The 20,117-nt window shown below is 48.1% G+C and overlaps 1 protein-coding gene across 2 annotated transcripts in view; it reads right to left on the reverse strand.

Moving 5' to 3' along the window:
- The window catches only part of LOC140427968 (uncharacterized), a 426,464-nt gene that overhangs the window by 392,350 nt on the left and 13,997 nt on the right, over positions 1–20,117 (reverse strand). For both annotated transcript variants that reach the window (XM_072513883.1, XM_072513881.1), the window contains exon 3: positions 5,477–5,531. In XM_072513883.1, coding sequence (XP_072369984.1) covers positions 5,477–5,531 — 55 coding nt within the window. The remainder of the gene's footprint in view (positions 1–5,476; positions 5,532–20,117) is intronic.

Genomic DNA, 20,117 nt, shown 5'->3' on the forward strand with positions numbered 1-20,117 from the left:
CCCCCTCCCCCTCCCTGGCTCTCCTCTATTGTTCCGCCTCTTCCCTCTACCCCCCTCTCCCCGTTCCTGCACCCCCCCCCCTGTGGCTCGCCTTTCCTTCCTCTTAGATTTGGCTGTCCCCCGCCCGCCCCCCCCCCCCCCCCCCCTCTCCCGGTCTATCTCTGCCTCTCATGCTTTGGCTACTCTCCCCTGTTTCTTGGCTACCTGGCTATTCTTCCGCTTGTTTGTTGGCCACAAACAGGTCTCGGAACAATTGGGTGAATGGCTCCCACGTTCTGTGGAAGCCGTCATCTGACCCTCGGATGGCGAATTTGATTTTCTCCACTTGGAGAGATTCCGAGAGGTCGGACAGCCGGTCTTCAGCTTTGAGTGGATTCTACAGCAGGCGATCAGGGAGGCAAAGGCAAGGGCATCCGCCCTCCTCCCCAGGAATAGATCTGGCTGGTCTGAAACCTCGAAGACCGCCACTTTCGGGCATGGCTCCACCCTCACCCCCACCACTTTGCACATTGCCTCGAAGAAGGCTGTCCAGTACTCCATAAGTCTGGGGCAGGACCAGAACATGTGGGCGTGGTTGGCTGGGCCTCCTTGGCACCGCTCACATCTGTCCTCCACCAGCAAGAACCTACTCATACGGGTTCTTGTTAAGTGGGCTCTATGTACCACTTTTAGTTGCATCAGGCTGAGCCTTGCGCACGTGGAGGTGGAGTTGACCCTATGCAGCGCTTCGCTCCAGAGTCCCCACCCTATTTCGATCCCCAGGTCCTCCTCCCACTTCATTCTTATTGCATCCAATACGGTGTCGGCCCCTTCTACCAGTCGGTCATACATGTCACTACAGTTTCCTTTATCTGGTATGCTTGCGTCCAGTAACTCTTCCAGTAGTGTCTGTCATGGTGGCTGTGTCCCTGTCTCCTTTCGTAGGAGGTTTTTTAGTTGCAGGTACCTTAGCTCGTTCCCCCTGGCTAGCTGGAATTTCTCTGTCAGTTCGCCCAGTGTTGCGATCCTGCCGTCCGTGTATAGGTCCCTGACTGTTAGTGTCCCGCCGTCCTATCCCCACCTTTTGAAGGTGGCGTCAGTCAGCTCTGGCGTGAACCTATGGTTGTTGCAGATGGGAGCTTTACCCGACATTCTGGTCAGGCCAAATTGTTGCCGTAGTTGGTTCCAGGACTGGAGGGTGGCTATGACCACCGGGCTGCTGGAGTGTTTTTTGGGTGGGGATGGGGATGGGAGTGCCACCGTGGCGAGGGCCCGGAGGGAGGTCCCCATGCAGGAGGCCTCTTCCGCGAGCACCAACTCGGCTTCTGGATCCTTGATCCATCTCCTGATTCGCTCGACCATTGCCGCCCAGTGGTAAAGTTGTAGGTTTGGGAGGGCTAGCCCCCCCCTGGATTTTGTTTTTTGTAGGTCCTTCGATGGGATCATAGCATTCTCCCCCCCCCCCCCCCCTACGAACGCCATGATTAGTTTGTCCAGTGCTTTGAAAAAGGCCTTGGGGATGTAGATCGAGATGGATCTGAATAGGAAGAGGTACCTGGGCAGCACGTTCATTTTGATCGTCTGGACTTTCCCCGCGAGGGAGAGTGGGAGTGTGTTCCATCTTTGCAGGTCCTTTTTTACTTCCTCGGTCAGACTGGTGAGGTTCCATTTGTGGATCCCTTTCCAGTCATGGGCTATTTGGATCCCCAGGTAGCGGAATTTGTGTTGGGCTTGTTTAAACGGCAGCCCCGTTAGTGCTGCCTCCCCTACTTGTGGGTGTACCGGGAAGATCTCGCTTTTGCTCATGTTGAGTTTGTAGCCCGAGAAGGCGCCAAACTCTTTCAGGAGCGCGATGATTCCGTCCATGCTGCTCTGTGGATCCGAAATATAGAGGAGCAGGTCATCTGCATAGAGTGAGACTCTGTGCTCTCTGCCGCCACTTCGGATCCCCCTCCAGCTTTTTGCTGCTCTGAGCGCGATTGCTAGTGGTTCGATCTCTAGAGCGAACAGCAGCGGGGACAGTGGGCATCCTTGTCTGGTGCCCCTGTGCAGCTGGAAGTATCGGGAGTTGGTATTGTTGGTCCGTACGCTCGCCATGGGAGCGTTGTATAGGAGCTTTACCCAGGAGGTGAACCCTGTTCCAAGCCTGAACCGCTTCAGTAGGTCTATGAGGTATTTCCATTCGACTCTGTCAAAGGCCTTTTCTGCATCTAGGGAGACGATCACCTCTGGTGTTCTCTCCCCGGAGAGGGTCATTATCACGTTCAGCAGGCTCCTGATGTCCGAGGTAAGCTGTCTACCTTTGACAAAGCCCGTCTAGTCCTCTGCGACCACCTCAGGTACAGTCTTCTAACCTTTTGGCTAGGATTTTAGCCAGTATTTTGGCGTCTGCATTCAGCAGTGAGATGGATCTGTATGACCCACATTCCGTTGGGTCTTTGTCTTTCTTAGGTATCAGCGAGATTGAGGCCTGTGCTAGCGTGGGCGGCAGTGTGCCCCTTGCTAGCGAGTCTGTGAACATCTCCCGCAGGTGCAGGGCCAGTGCAGTCGCAAATATTTTGTAGAAGTCCGCCGGGAACCCATCCGTCCCGGCACCTTCCCCGCCTGCATGGAGCTAATGCTCTCCATGATCTCTCCCAGTGCTAGTGGTGCTTCCAAGCCCCGTTTTTTGCCCTCCCCCACGACTGGAATGTCCAGTCTATCAAGGAACCGTTTCATCCCAGACACCCCCATTGGGGGCTCTGAGGTGTACAGCCCTTGGTAGAAGGCCTTGAAGGTTTTGTTGATCTTTTCTGGTACTGTTTCTAGAGTGCCTCTGGTATCCCTGATTTGTGCAATTTCTCTGGTGGCTGCCTGCTTTCTCAGCTGGTGTGCCAACAGGCTGCTGGCTTTGTCTCCGTGTTTGTATAGGATCCCACGTGCCTGGTGGAGTTGGTGCACTGCTTCCCTGGTGGAGAGCAGATCAAAGTTCCTTTGAAGCTCTTTTCTCTCCGCCAGGAGCTCTACGGTCGGGGCCTCGGAGTATTTACGGTCTACCTCCAGTATGAAGTCGACCAGCTGCTGCCTAGCCGCCCGTTCCTCCCTATCTCTTCGTGCTTTGAAAGCGATGATTTCCCCTCTTAGTACGGCCTTTAGTGCTTCCCAGAACGTGGAAGGTGAGACCTCCCCGTTCTGGTTGTTCTCGGTGTACTCTGCAATGGCCCGTGATAACCTTTCGTTGAAGGCCTTGTCCGCTAGTAGGGCGACGTCCAACCTCCATGTGGGGCGTTGGGCCCTGCCCGTCTCCAGCCTCACATCCATGTAGTGTGGAGCGTGGTCTGATATCACAATTGTGGAGTATTCCACCTTGTCTATCCCCGGAAGCACCGTTTTCCCTACCACAAAGAAGTCAATTCTGGTGTATACGTTGTGTACTGGGGAGAAGAAGGAGAATTCCTTCTTCCCCGGGTGGGCAAACCTCCAGGGGTCCACCGCTCCCATCTGCTCCATAAAGTGACTGAGTTCCCTTGCCATGCTTGAGGTTTTCCCCGTTTTGGGGTTTGATCTGTCTGTCTTTGGGTCGTGTACACAGTTGAAGTCCCCCCACCCCATGATTAGTCGATGCGTCGCTATGTCAGGGATTTCTGCCATGGTCTTCATGATGAAGCTCGTGTCATCCCAGTTGGGTGCGGACACGTTAACTAGTACTACCGGTGCCCCATCCAGGTGCTTCACCTGCAAATTCAAGACAATCTCTGAACTAAAGACAGACCATCAGGAGAGGTACTAAAGGAAATTCTTCTCCACAGAGACAAATGTTTCAAAAACATTATTACAACCTTAATGGGAGGCAGCACATCATGGCACCTCCCTAATCGCTATTGTTCTTCAATGTTTCTTTCCATTTTATCCTGAAAATATTCAACACTGGAGCCTAATAATATATCACCTGTTGCTGAGCACCCTTCAGTACCGCATTCAAGTGGTCATCATTCAATGTGAGTCCTGCTAAAGATTTGGCAAATTATTTAAAAACACTAATTTATTGGATTGGAATCTTGCTTATCTTTGTGGCTCAACTCAGATTTAATCAGTTGAACATTTTTTCTAAAAATCTAAACAGGATTTCAGGTTTCAAGAATGTGATCCAACTGGAAAAAAAATGTGATCCAACTTAACATATCGAAGTTACATATTTGCACACACCAATAATTATTGCTTCAGCAACATGACTGTAACTCTTAACAACACAACAGCATTCAAAAGGGAACAATATCTTTCCATTGAAATTAGTACATCATTCAGTTTTCCATTGAAAGTCGTACATCATTCAATTTACCCAAGTATTAGGTAATAAAAGTCTTGCACACAGAAAGCGCTTTCTGAAAGTTTTGTAACTACTTCCTGTACCACGTTCCCTGTTCTCACTTTGTTGGTAACATGAGCAGTTTCTGACGCATTGAACAATGCCAGTAGAGATCTGTTTTCAAATTAACAAGTATTTGACCAGCATAACCTTTTTAAATCTTTTATTATATAGGATAACTGAGAGAATTAGCATAGAGGGAAAAAAATAAGCTTGCTGCTGATCACTAAAATTGACAGAGCTTAGGTTTAGCTACAGGAGTGACAATATGGCTTCAAGTGTAAGGATTAATCCCGTTTCTTCACCAAAACTCCTTCAAGTTAAATTGTCCATTATGAACACTACTTATTAAATAAAATAGAAGTTTATGTTAAACCAAATCTAAGTGTTCTATAATGGCGTGCATGTACTGAAACTAAAATTATCAAGACGCTTTTAAACCTTTGTTACATGCAATCTTGAACAACAGATTCACAACTGCAATTATTAAAAGAAGCTGAAAGTAAACATAACATTACACAAATGGGAATACTCAGCAGGTTTGGCAACATCTGTGCAGAGGGAAATAGAATTGACGTTTGAGGTCAATGGCCTTTCATCAGAAAGTTCATCAACCTCAACAGCACCATCCACAGATGCTGCTGTATCCGCCAAGTATTTTCTGTTTTTATTTCAGATTGCCAACATCTGCAGTGTTTTGCTGTTGTGTTAAGTAGGCCGTGCTTCATTCAGTCTGAGCACACAAATCTTCTATTTAAATAATCAACATTTATTTAAATATTTTAAATAAACATTTAAATAAGTCTGTGGCATTCTGCATATGAAGTGTATACAAACTATGATAACAATGGGTGTTACTTCAAACATTTGTGCCACATCAACTATCAAAATTTGTGCCTTTATTCTCAATCAACAAAATGGAATTGATAGCTAGTGAGTTAACTAAATGCTCATTCTATTAATATGACTACACCAAGGTGGAGATATATTTTTTCTCCTCAGCAGACATGCAATCTTTCGCATTCAAGAGCATCCAACACGGAGGTCAATGATCAGAGTGGGAAAAACTCTAAAGAGATTTTGGTGCTTAGAAATTGGTTGAGTGAGCACACTTATTAATTACTGCACTGCATTTTAAATTTTATATCTTACCTGGGCCAAAGAGGTGTACTTTCGGAATAACCATATCACAAGGAGCATAAAGGAGCTACATGAAAACAATATAATCATTAGTACACATTCTCCAGAAGCACTAAAAAAAAACACTGATCTATTGCTTCCCAAGGGTTCACTAAGTGTGGTTGAGTGATACAGGTGCATGTATAATAAATGTAGCAACATAGATAGAAGACTGCCTAACAAGACAGGAAACAAACACTCACCGAGGAAATAGATGTCCCTCAAACCATAGAAAGATTGGAAATGGTTTATCCCAGCAATCAGTTTGGGGCTACTTGGTATAGAAAAATCATTTGGACATGGAGCTGGCGAACACCACTTTAAAATTGCAAGGGGTGGGGCAGCACAGTGCTTAGCACTGCCGCCTCACAGTGCCAAGAACCCGGGTTCGATCCGGGTTCGATCCCGGCCCCGGGTCACTGTCCGTGTGGAGTTTGCACATTCTCCCACTGTCTGCATGGGTCTCATCCCCACAACCCAAAAATATGTGCTGGGTAGGTGAATTGGCCACGCTAAATTGCCCCTTAATTGGGAAAAAAAGAATTGGGTACTCTAAATTTTTTTTTTTAAATTGCAAGGAGGTATGGCAAAAGATGAGGAAGCGTGTAAAAAAGCTTCAGGAAAACAGTATTGATTAGTGGCACAGGAAGATATGTGAAAAATGTAAATTAATGTGGGTAAGTATGCAGGAATATATTTTGTGCATTTAATTGAAAGATACTGAAGGTTGGGGATCAACAGAGATCCTAGGATTCAAATGTATAATTTCCTAAAGGTGGGAGTACACCTAGATAATTCATTAAAAGTTCAACAGCATTTACAATGTACATGGGTGAGGATGTAATGGTAACGTGCACAAATCATTGTTTAGGTCATAGTTAAGAGAATTGTTTGCAATTTTGGATTATATGCAATCAAGTAAAACAATAGAGTGTACAACTTATATTTACCAGGTAGATGCCGATGATGGGGAAATATCGTTTACGAGATGGGAGACAATGACTGTTGCTACCAAAGGTCAGGTCTAGAGGACATTTCGTTGATTTTTAAAAAGTATTGAAGGGTTTTGACAGTGAATTTGAAGATGTTTCCTCTGGTTGAGAATCAGTGACTGTCCCAGCCAGAGTGCCCATTGAAGCTCCATTGCAGATAGCATCATGCAGCATCTCTACACTGCCTCAGCAGGCCACCTAGCACATATAGTGACTGTGATGATTAAATTCACTTCCTTCTGCAGATGCACAATCTAAAGGAGTTGCAGGCGACCCTGCGGATCCCCGTAAGGCACCCAAGAAGACATTGTTCCTGTACCTGCGTCATGCTGTCATTCAGATGGAGGCACAAGCTCAGAAACTCACATTGGTGAGCTTTAGATTGTTGTCTCTGCTGGTAGTGTACAGCAGTGAGGGCACATCATACTTACATGAGGTGGCAGCACAAGCAGACAGTTCCCAGGGCGTCAACATTGGGAGCACTGCTGGAGACCAGGACTAAGTTGAGCCAGAGGCAGATGATGAGCCTCTGAAGATGTCTATCAGTGGTGACGAATGTGATATAAAATAGTTACTTTAGAGATATTAGTTAATGTAATGTAGAAATAAGCCACTTTGATTCTGGCAAGTAGAGACAAAGGATTTTAGACCGCATGGGAAAAAGCAGGAAGAGGTGTGTCTATGAGAGTGATGCTGAACTGATAGGGGCCGGAGAAAGGGATTGGAAGTGAGCCAATCAGAATAGATCAAACAAGTCAGGAGGGACATAGGATGACCTATGGGTGTAGAGTATGTGAAACTTGATGCCATTTGAATGTATCAGTACTGATCTCTTTGTCTGGGACATTCACTTAGTTCCCGGGGCTGCAGAAAGCAACATGTTATCTGTATCACTGTGGACTAGGTAGCTTGCAAGCTGAATAAAATAACTTTTGTTATACTTGCAAATCCCTCTCAACTTTTATTGAGGCCAGACTGACGGATAAAGAAATTTGGGAACCAACATTTGGTGCCGAAAACCGGGATTTCTCAGGGCGATCCTGGTCCAACTGCGAAATCAGAATTAGACTGATTATGAACAGGAGGATGGGGAACGAGGGCCCTCAATGTAGAACTGGAAAATGACCGCGCATTGATTGTTCCCCTCTTCTTATCGTCTGATTAGTCTGGTCACTCGCGGTTGGCACAGAAAGACCGCCTCGACGAAATCACAGGTCAGTCTGGGGATTAGCAATTTAATTGATGGGATTTCATATTGTTGTTTCGGCTTGGGTTAGGGTTTTGGGTTGATGTGACATCTCAAATGATGATTCAATTCCAAGTATAAGGGTTCAGAGGCTGATGGGACTTCAGTAATGAAGGTTCAGTCTATTATATGGGTTCAGGGGCTGATGGGACTTCAGTACTGAAGGTTCAGTCCAGTATAACTGTTTTTAAATCTGAAGATGGTTCAACTCTATGTGTGAGTGTTTTAAATATATAGTTGATTAAGCTAAAATTGTCTCCTTGGACTGTATTGGCGAAAAACGCAGTTCCGAGGACTAGTTGAGATTGTGGGGAATGCTGCATATTGGTTGAAGCAGAAGTCTCTCAAAGGGTTAACAGCAGCAGGCAAAGTTAAAGACAGACAGTGCTTCTCACTCAGGCCTTGAGATAACAGCACCAGTCTGTAGTGTAATCGGATACCTTTCCTTTGAGTCAGTGAACACCAGCAAAGTTACGTTTTGAATTAATTAAAGGAAACCAGTGGGTTTCTCCACCTCTTTGATTAAAGTTATTATTTTCGAAAGCAATTGATTGAAATTGCCAGAATCTTAAGTTTTACTTACTTGAAATAAGGTTTATCTCATTTTATCTGGAGATTAATAGAAACTTAAAGAAGATCATGGACACCATTTTAAAAAGTGTAAATCTGGAGATGATAGTTGATTTTGCTAATACTTGTGTATGTAAAAGAAAAAAAAACTTGTAAAAGAAAAATTGTTAAGATAAAGAAATAATTAAGTTGTAAATGTTATACAAGTTTGTGTTAAGCAAATTGTACATTTAGTTCTGAGTTGAGATCAGAGCTAAGCTTGCAAGTTGCAGTAATTCAATTTGAATTTTCAAACATTTTTAAGTTTTTAAAAAAAGCGCAAGTAGAGGAAAGACGCGGGTCAAACAAGAGATGAGCTACGTAGTTCAATGGCTGGCCTTGAATTGACAGAAAAAGAAAAATTCAATAATTTGGAAAAGTAAACATATCACCTAAGTCTCTCCAAACTAAGCAGAAACCACAAGGTTCGGGAACAAAGGAAACTGAAACAGATTATTTTGAAGAGAAAGAACTCCCCCTAGTGACAGGGAGAGATGTTGAAGTCCTGGAACAACCAGGGGAAATAGCTAGAGTGCCCCCTGGTGACATTCGGAGACAGTTACCGATTAGGAAGATGCGAAACCCTGACGCAGTGACTGTGGGAGCAAACCCCACGATAGACGTTTACTTCCCATGGACACCCAGTGAGATGATGGCTATTATGTCTACAATCCCAGATAGAAAAAATCTCCTGCTGCCTTCATGGATTCCTTGAGAACTACCATCTCAATTTATCAAGCTGATTTAAGGGACCTCTGGGCCCTAGTCCAGCAGATTTTAACCCCAGCAGAGTACCGCAATTATCTTAACCACCTGAATTATGCTAGTCATGCCGCACTTCAGCAGGCCTATGCGTTAGACGACGATAGAAGGACACAGATCTTGAATGCGTTGAATAGCACATTTCAAAGGCCCATAAATCTTTCTGTTATCTTAGATCTAAAACCTAAGAAGACTGAAGAGCCAGAGGAATTTCTGGAGCGTTTTAATGAAATCTACCGGGGGCAGTCAGGCGATTTGCTGTATCAAAATGGTCAGAATTCCCCTCAATATTGTGCTATGTTAATGCATTGCCTACCACCTTCTGTGGTTACTGCTGTGAAATGTAATAACATGAATTGGATAGAGAACGACCCTTCCCAGATGGCAAGGGCAGTCAGATTTTATTGGAAGGAGGGTGTAGGCCAAGAAGGAGGCTCAGTTACAAAGGTTAAGACTGAGTATGTAATGAAAAAGGATGATCTGCGACCCCAACAAGCGGCAGAAATGGTAGTTTACCAGCAGGAGCCCCAATATAGTGACTTTGGGTGGGTGGATCAGCGAAGAGGAGGATACCAAACCCACCCACAGGGACCCTCACCCCCTTTTTATGGCCCACCGAACGAATCAATAGCTCTACAACCGCAGCCCCCTCCGAGGGGCCATTGGTCTACTGGAAGAAGAGGACGGGGCAGCCATGTCTTCTGTGCAATCAGCACTTAAATTACCATTATCCGACCACACGCAGCAATTGTCAGGGTTCCAAGGACAGGTGTGTGAGTATCCTATTTCTGAACCTGTGACAGTCACTTACGAGAATAAGTCTGCAGAGCATCAGGTTGTAGTGACTACTGGATTGGACTGTAACTTGTTGGCCCGAGATTTACTGTGTATCTTCCAGCTACAGCTAGAATGCGGAGATGAGGGGGTAACGGTTACATCATGGAGGATGAGACAACAGTGCTATATTTCTATCACCCCCCAGTGGTGGACGTTAGACGTTGAACAGTCACTGCATCACGTTACCCTGGCCTATGACAGAACTGGACGAAACAGGGAGTTGGAGGACAAATACCGGCCATTACTTGAGACCGAATGGCCAGTCAAGGTTACAGCCACAGTCACGGGAAAAGAAGGTACAGCCGATTTTGTTACAATATCACCACATTTATGGCCACAGTCAGCTTCGGTAAGCCCTCATATCACACGTCAGGTCCATGACCAGTACCATGCCAGGGATATGGGGCGAATGGTCAGGAGGGCAGTGGATCATTCGGATCCAACAGACTACGCACTTCAAGTCATGCCGGACGGCACTACCATAAAATATTTTGAGGTCCCTGAAACGATTAACACTCGACTGCAGCATCACAGGGGACATGATGTGTTGGAATATGTCAATCCACAGGTCTGGGCGGAATACCCATCACAAGTGGGAAAGACAAATGTTACACCTATTAAGGTGATGATTAAGGATCATGTAAAGCTACCTTCCATTCGACAATACCCCCTGAAATCTCAAGCTGCTCCATCAATAGATAAATTAATTCAAGAGCTGTTGAAACAGGGTATTTTGGTCCCTTGCCAATCAGAATGTAACACCCCCATACTTGCTGTGCCTAAACCAGCCAAACCAGACCAGTACCGATTAGTACAGGATTTACGTTCAATCAATGCCATCGCATAGCCGTTACATGCTCTCACTCTCCAACAGGATATTACGGTGTATAGCTCCCACTCGGTCATCGCACTACTGAGGCAACTGCAGACTCAGCATCATACCGCAGCTCGTCAGAATAGGTATGAGATATACCTTTTGAACAATCCACGTCTGACATTTAAATACCGTACCACTATCAATCCAGCCTGTTTTCTTAGTGGTCCCCCTGTCCATGAAGACGCACCTGGCCACGACTGTTTAGCCTTGATTCAGGAAACTACCACAATAAGGGGCGATTTGAGTGACATTTCATCAGAACAACCTGACATGATTATGTGTGGTCAAATATCCCACCGGGGTTTAGTTAATGACCTACTGCAGGCCCTCCTTATGCCCGCGCAGATTTCCGTTATTAAATGCGCTGCCCACACGAATGGTACAACCCCAGTTGACGTTGGTAATGAACGAGCAGATTGTGCAGCGCGAACAGCCGCGCAAATTCAGCAAGTGATGGTGCCTAAGATGTTAAGTCAGACTAAACGATCTACTATAAATATGTCTGCTTCTGACAAGTCAATGCCAACCATCCAAGATGTCATAAGGTTACAGGAGGACGCTCCTGAGAGTGATAAACAAATGTGGAAACGGTTAGGTTGTACATATGATTCTGTTTCCTCTTTATGGACCACGCCTGCACATCAGACTTGTATGTCTGATGTGCTGGCTTTATGGGTCATTGAATGTGTACACTTTGCAACTCATTGTGGGGCTCGAGGGACTAGTGATTTGTTGCTGGACACTTGGTGGCACCCTAAAATGCAGGGGTTGGCCCAAAGTATCAGTAATCGGTGTTTGATTTGTCAGCAATATAACACCGGAAAAGGTATCCCTTGTGGGATGGGGCAAACCCCGTTGCCCAGTGGTCCCTTTGAGACGCTCCAAATGGATTACATTGAGTTGGAAAGGTGTCAATGTTATAAATATGTTTTGGTCATTGTGGATGTGTTCAGCAGATGGGTTGAGGCATATCCGACTATCGATAATAAAGCTGCTACTGTGGTTAAAGTCTTGATGAGGGAAATCATTCCCCGGTACGGTATACCAGCTCAGTTAAGTTCTGATAATGGGCCTCATTTTATTGGACAAATTAACAAGGAGTTTTGCTCCCAGTTGGGCATACGCCAGCAGTTACACTGTGCTTATAGACCGCAGGCGGCTGGGTTGGTTGAGAGACACAATCAGACCCTCAAAACTAAATTGGCTAAATTAAGAGCAGACACGGGACTGACATGGCTTAAGTTGCTCCCCGTTGCCCTCTTCCAGCTGCGGGTTACACCTGCGGGACCGGCCCGGCTCTCTCCCACCGAGATTCTTTATGGCAGGCCTCTTAGAACTCCCTGGAGCCTGCAGGTTCCCAGACTGGTTCAGTTTCATCAGATGACTGAAGAGATGACCACCTATGTTCTAGCCCTCACGCAAGTGCTCAAGGAACTCCATGGCCAGGTCCGCGCGGCTCACCAGCCATCGCCCCCAGTACCTAGCTCACTTTCAGTCCAGCCCGGTAGTTATGTCATGGTCAAAACTTGGACAAGGAAGGGGTCGGAGCCGCGATGGGACGGGCCCTTCCAAGTTCTCCTTACCACCCCACAGCAGTTAAAGTGGAGGGGCGAAGTGCTTGGGTCCACCTACATCACTGTAAATTGAGTCCATCTCCACTACTGTAAAAGGTCGGATACTAACCTGCCTCCCTTCTCCAGTGCAATTTTACAGGCGTGGAGCATGATGGAGTGGCTACGCATCGTCTGTATGATATTTGGCCTCACTTCGCTTGGCGTGTTATTGGCGATGGACATGGAAAAGGGGAATATTATGTATCTGTGTAGCCCCAACCAATCTACAAGGTTACATCACCTCTGCAAAGGTGATGTTCTTCGCTGCCCCCATATACGAGGACATGGTATCGACTCATGGAAGGTCATCAAAGTTAAGGAGAATGCAGGAGTCATGAAGCAGTTGCACCGGTCCCGGCGATGGGAAGGGAACATTATATGGACATTGCCTTGTTTTTGGAATACATGTAAATTCGATTTTGGATGTGTTAAGAGTGGTGCAATAAAGGTAATATCAGGCTGTCAGAAGAGCGTAGGAAGAGGCTATGAGGAAGTGAAAGGGACTAGAGAGAGAGGATGGGGCGTATGAGAAGGGAAGTACAGCTAGAACGTAGGTTACCGGGAGATACACTTAAGTTAGTTCAAGGCCAAACTGAGGAAAACCCGGGTAGTAAACCTTGGGAGCCCTCGGGGCAATAACCAAGGAATTGTCTCAGCTACGGTTGTTTGCAATGCAGAACCGGTATGCTCTTGACTATCTTCTGGCCCGTGAGGGTGGGGTATGCGCCATAGTGCAGGGCAAGTGTATCATGGGAGTTCAGGATAACATCACTAAATTTATGGATCACATACGGGATTACCTGGACAGAATGCAGGATCCTGGCTCTTGGGGTAACTGGGGATTTGGAGGTTGGAAGGACTGGTTGATAAATATGGCCATGTATCTAGTGGTAGCTATCGGCTGCATCTTTGTGGGCCTGGCCATCCTTAAATGTGTGATGGGTAAAATTTAACCCAAAAAAAAAATGTAACTGTTAAAATCCATGAGGGTGAAGCAGATGAAGGGGGGCTAAGACAGGAATTGGAAATGCAGCGACGGATCTTTTTAGATGAGGAACCGTAGCTATGGATTGGATAGTTCGGATATCATGGAATGATAAAAGGAGGGAATGACGAACGTGATATAAAATAGTTACTTTAGAGATATTAGTTAATGTAATGTAGAAATAAGCCACTTTGATTCTGGCAAGTAGAGACAAAGGATTTTAGACCGCATTGGAAAAAGCAGGAAGAGATGTGTCTATGAGAGTGATGCTGAATTGATAGGGGCCGGAGAAAGGGATTGGAAGTGAGCCAATCAGAATAGATCAAACAAGTCAGGAGGGACATAGGATGACCTATGGGTGTCGAGTATGTGAAACTTGATGCCATTTGAATGTATCAGTACTGATCTCTTTGTCTGGGACATTCACTTAGTTCCCGGGGCTGCAGAAAGCAACATGTTATCTGTATCACTGTGGACTAGGTATCTTGCAAGCTGAATAAAATAATTTTTTTTTTTAATAAATATTTTATTGAAAATTTTTGGTCAACCAACACAGTACATTGTGCATCCTTTACACAACATTATAACAATACAGATAATAATGACCTTTTTTATTTAAACAAGAAAAAAAAAAACAACAAATAAATAAATATTAAATAACAAAAATAAAAACTAGCCCTAATTGGCAACTGCCTTGTCTCAGGCCACACCCCCCCCCCATCCCTCCCCCCCCCCTCCATCCCTCCCCCCCCCCCATTCCCCCCCCATCCCTCCCCCCCCCCATCCCTCCCCCCCCCCCATCCCTCCCCCCCCCCCCATCCCTCCCCCCCCCCCATCCCTCCCCCCCCCCCCCATCCAAGTCCTGGGCTGCTGCTGCTGCCTTCTTTTTCCCCCATCTATCTTTCCGCAAGATATTCGACGAACGGTTGCCACCGCCTGATGAACCCTTGAGCCGACCCCCTTAGGACGAACTTAATCCGCTCTAACTTTATGAACCCCGCCATATCATTTATCCAGGTCTCCACCCCCGGGGGCTTGGCTTCTTTCCACATTAGCAATATCCTGCGCCGGGCTACTAGGGACGCAAAGGCCAAAACATCGGCCTCTCTCGCCTCCTGCACTCCCGGCTCTTGTGCAACCCCAAATATAGCCAACCCCCAGCTTGGTTCGACCCGGACTCCTACTACTTTCGAAAGCACCTTTGTCACCCCCATCCAAAACCCCTGTAGTGCCGGGCATGACCAGAACATATGGGTATGATTCGCTGGGCTTCTCGAGCACCTCACACACCTATCCTCCACCCCAAAAAATTTACTGAGCCGTGTTCCAGTCATATGTGCCCTGTGTAATACCTTAAACTGAATCAGGCTTAGCCTGGCGCACGAGGACGACGAGTTTACCCTGTTTAGGGCATCTGCCCACAGCCCCTCCTCGATCTCCTCCCCTAGCTCTTCTTCCCATTTCCCTTTTAGTTCGTCCACCATAGTCTCCCCTTCGTCCCTCATTTCCCTATATATATCCGACACCTTACCATCCCCCACCCATTTCTTTGAGATGACTCTGTCCTGCACCTCTTGTGTCGGGAGCTGCGGGAATTCCCTCACCTGTTGCCTCGCAAAAGCCCTCAATTGCATGTACCTGAATGCATTCCCTTGGGGCAACCCATATTTCTCGGTCAGCGCTCCCAGACTCGCAAACTTCCCATCCACAAATAGATCTTTCAATTGCGTTATTCCTGCTCTTTGCCACATTCCATATCCCCCATCCATTCCCCCCGGGGCAAACCTATGGTTGTTCCTTATCGGGGACCCCCCCCAATGCTCCGGTCTTTCCCCTATGTCGTCTCCACTGTCCCCAAATCTTCAGTGTAGCTACCACCACCGGACTCGTGGTATAGTTCCTCGGTGAGAACGGCAATGGGGCTGTCACCATGGCCTGCAGGCTGGTCCCCCTACAGGACGCCCTCTCTAATCTCTTCCACGCCGCTCCTTCCTCCTCTCCCATCCACTTACTCACCATTGAAATATTAGCGGCCCAATAATACTCACTTAGGCTCGGTAGTGCCAGCCCCCCCCTATCCCTACTACGCTGTAAGAATCCCTTCCTCACTCTCGGAGTCTTCCCGGCCCAAACAAAACCCATGATACTCTTTTCTATCCTTTTGAAAAAAGCCTTCGTGATCACCACCGGGAGGCACTGAAACACAAAGAGGAATCTCGGGAGGACCACCATCTTAACCGCCTGCACCCTCCCTGCCATTGACAGTGCTACCATATCCCATCTCTTGAAATCTTCCTCCATCTGTTCCACCAACCGCGTCAAATTTAGCCTGTGCAATGTGCCCCAATTCTTAGCTATCTGGATCCCCAGGTAACGAAAGTCTCTTGTTACCTTCCTCAACGGTAGGTCTTCTATTTCTCTACTCTGCTCCCCTGGATGCACCACAAACAGCTCACTCTTCCCCATGTTCAATTTATACCCTGAAAAATCCCCAAACTCCCCAAGTATCCGCATTATTTCTGGCATCCCCTCCGCTGGATCCGCCACATATAGTAGCAGATCATCCGCATATAAAGATACCCGGTGTTCTTCTCCTCCCCTAAGTATTCCCCTCCATCTCCTGGAACCTCTCAGCGCTATCGCCAGGGGCTCAATCGCCAGTGCAAACAATAATGGGGACAGAGGACATCCCTGCCTTGTCCCTCTATGGAGCCGAAAATATGCCGATCCCCGTCCATTCGTGACCACACTCGCCACTGGGGCCCTATACAACAGCTGCACCCATCTAACATACCCCTCTCCAAAACCAAATCTCCTCAACACCTCCCACAGATAATCCCATTCCACTCTATCAAATGCTTTCTCGGCATCCATCGCCACTACTATCTCCGTTTCACCCTCTGGTGGGGCCATCATCATTACCCCTAACAGCCTCCGTATATTCGTGTTCAGCTGTCTCCCCTTCACAAACCCAGTTTGGTCCTCATGAACCACCCCCGGGACACATTCCTCTATTCTCATTGCCATTACCTTGGCCAGGACCTTGGCATCCACATTTAGGAGGGAAATTGGTCTGTAGGCCCCGCATTGTAGCGGATCCTTTTCCTTCTTTAAGAGAAGCGATATCGTTGCTTCTGACATAGTCGGGGGCAGTTGTCCCCTTTCCTTTGCCTCGTTAAAGGTCCTCGTCAGTAGCGGGGCGAGCAAGTCCAAATATTTTCTGTAAAATTCAACTGGGAATCCGTCCGGTCCCGGGGCCTTTCCCGTCTGCATGTTCCTAATTCCTTTCACCACTTCTTCTACCGTGATCTGTGCTCCCAGTCCCACCCTTTCCTGCTCTTCCACCTTGGGAATTTCCAGCCGATCCAAAAAATCCATCATTCTCTCCCTCCCATCCGGGGGTTGAGCTTCATACAATTTTTTATAAAATGTCTTGAACACTTCATTCACTCTCTCCGCTCCCCGCTCCGTCTCTCCTTCCTCGTCCCTCACCCCCCCTATTTCCCTCGCTGCTCCCCTTTTCCTCAATTGGTGTGCCAGCAATCTGCTCGCCTTCTCTCCATATTCATACTGTACACCCTGCGCCTTCCTCCATTGTGCCTCTGCAGTGCCTGTAGTCAGCAAGTCAAATTCCACATGCAGCCTTTGCCTTTCCCTGTACAGTCCCTCCTCCGGTGCTTCCGCATATTGTCTGTCCACCCTCAAAAGTTCTTGCAGCAACCGCTCCCGTTCCTTACTCTCCTGTTTCCCTTTATGTGTCCTTATTGATATCAGCTCCCCCCTCACCACCGCCTTCAACGCCTCCCAGACCACTCCCACCTGAACCTCCCCATTGTCATTGAGTTCCAAGTACTTTTCAATGCATCCCCTCACCCTTAGGCACACCCCCTCATCCGCCATTAGTCCCATGTCCATTCTCCAGGGTGGGCGCCCTCTTGTTTCCTCCCCTATCTCCAAGTCTACCCAGTGTGGGGCATGATCCGAAATGGCTATAGCCGTATATTCCGTTCCCCTCACCCTCGGGATCAATGCCCTACCCAACACAAAAAAGTCTATGCGCGAATAGACTTTATGGACATAGGAGAAAAACGAGAACTCCTTACTCCTAGGTCTACTGAATCTCCACGGGTCCACCCCTCCCATCTGCTCCATAAAATCCTTAAGCACCTTGGCTGCTGCCGGCCTCCTACCAGTCCTGGACTTCGACCTATCCAGCCTTGGTTCCAACACCGTGTTAAAGTCTCCCCCCATTATCAGCTTTCCCGTCTCTAGGTCCGGGATGCGTCCTAGCATTCGCCTCATAAAGCTGGCATCGTCCCAGTTCGGGGCATACACGTTTACCAAAACCACCATCTCTCCCTGTAATTTGCCACTCACCATCACGTATCTGCCCCCGTTATCCGCCACTATAGTCTTTGCCTCGAACATTACCCGCTTCCCCACTAATATAGCCACCCCCCTGTTTTTCGCATCCAGCCCCGAATGGAACACCTGCCCCACCCATCCTTTGCGCAGCCTCACCTGGTCTATCAGTTTCAGGTGCGTTTCCTGTAACATAACCACATCTGCTTTAAGTTTCTTAAGGTGTGCGAGTACTCGTGCCCTCTTTATCGGCCCGTTAAGCCCTCTCACGTTCCACGTGATCAGCCGAGTTGGGGGGCTTCCCACCCCCCCCCCCCTTGCCGGTTAGCCATCATCTTTTTCCAGCTTCTCACCCAGTTCCCACGTATCTCCCCCAGGCGGTGCCCCCCCGCCCATCCTTTCCCGTACCCACTCCCCCCTTTCCCCAGCAGCAGCAACCCAGTAATTCCCCCCTCCCACCCCCCCGCTAGACCCCCCGCTAGCGTGATTACTCCCCCCATGTTGCTCCCAGAAGTCAGCAAACTCTGGCTGACCTCGGCTTCCCCCCGTGATCACGGCTCGCACCGTGCAACGCCCCCTCCTTCCTGCTTCTCTATTCCCGCCATAATTATCATAGCGCGGGAACCAAGCCCGCGCCTCTCCCTCGGCCCCGCCTCCCATGGCCAACGCCCCATCTCCTCTCCCTCCCCACCTCCCCCCATCACCACCTGTGGGAGAAAGAAAAGTTACCATACCGCAGGATTAAAACATAAAACCCCTCTTCGCCCCCCCCCCCATTCGCCCCACCACTTTGTCCAAACGTTCATTTTCATAATCCACTCATTCCAATTTTTCTTCTACAATAAAAGTCCACGCTTCATCCGCCGTCTCAAAGTAGTGGTGCCTCCCTTGATATGTGACCCACAGTCTTGCCGGTTGCAGCATTCCAAATTTTATCTTCCTTTTGTGAAGTACCGCCTTGGCCCGATTAAAGCTCGCCCTCCTTCTCGCCACCTCCGCACTCCAATCTTGATAAACGCGGATCACCGCGTTCTCCCATTTACTGCACCGAGTTTTCTTCGCCCATCTAAGGACCATTTCTCTATCCTTAAAACGGAGGAATCTCACCACTATGGCTCTGGGAGTTTCTCCTGCTCTCGATCCTCGCACCATAACTCGGTATGCTCCCTCCACCTCCAACGGACCCGTCGGGGCCTCCGCTCCCATTAACGAGTGCAGCATCGTGCTCACATATGCCCCGACGTCCGCCCCCTCCACACCTTCAGGAAGGCCAAGAATCCTCAAGTTGTTCCTCCTTGCGTTGTTTTCCAGTGCCTCCAACCTCTCCACACATCGTTTCTGGTGTGCCTCCTGTATCTCCGACTTCACCACCAGGCCCTGTATATCGTTCTCATTCTCGGCTGCTTTCGCCTTCACGACCCGAAGCTCCTGCTCCTGGGTCTTTTGTTCCTCTTTCAGCCCTTCAATCGCCTGTAATATCGGGGCCAACAACTCTTTCTTCATTTCCTTTTTTATCTCCTCCACGCAGCATTTCAAGAACTCTTGTTGTTCAGGGCCCCATATGAAACTGCCACCTTCCGACGCCATCTTGGTTTCTGCTTGCCTTCCTTGCCGTTGTTCCAAAGGATCCGCTGCAATCCGGCCACTTTCCTCTCCTTTTTCCATCCGTGTCCAGGGGGAACACCCTTCTGGTTTACCGCACGGTGTTTTTAGCCGTTAAAATTGCCGTTGGGGCTCCTATCAAGAGCCCAAAAGTCCGTTCCACCGGGAGCTGCCGAAACGTGCGACTTAGCTGGTCATCGCCGCACCCGGAAACAAATAAAATAACTTTTGTTATACTTGCAAATCCCTCTCGACTTTTATTGAGGCCAGACTGACGGATAAAGAAATTTGGGAATCAACAGTGGCAGATGCTTTATGCCCATTAGGATGCACGGTGAGATCCATGGGGGTCTGCATGCCATGGCTTCCATCATGGAGTCCACGTGACATGAGCACTGCGTTGACTCTCAGCACCGAGTGAACATCCTCCTCCATTGAGAGAGTGGCGCGACTCATGGAGGCGCAGAGTCAGGTACGCTCCCAGGGGCTCCAAGGATCATACTCAAACCTGCAAGTCGGTACACCAGCTCTGACGATGCTGCGACGACTGAGGAGTGCCACCCATAAGATTGGATGCTCCCTCCCAGGGAGCCAACTCAGGCTCCGGTAACCAGAGAACAATTGCCAAGGTCATCACGGCGACCAGGATAGCAAAGTCACCAGGGTGCCTCCAATGCTGCTACCCACAGGCGTCAAGTTTAAGGCACCTTGAGCACAACAGGGGTGTGT

This window comes from Scyliorhinus torazame, chromosome 8 (genome assembly GCF_047496885.1).
Source record: "Scyliorhinus torazame isolate Kashiwa2021f chromosome 8, sScyTor2.1, whole genome shotgun sequence".
In the NCBI taxonomy this organism is placed as follows: Eukaryota; Metazoa; Chordata; class Chondrichthyes; order Carcharhiniformes; family Scyliorhinidae; genus Scyliorhinus; species Scyliorhinus torazame.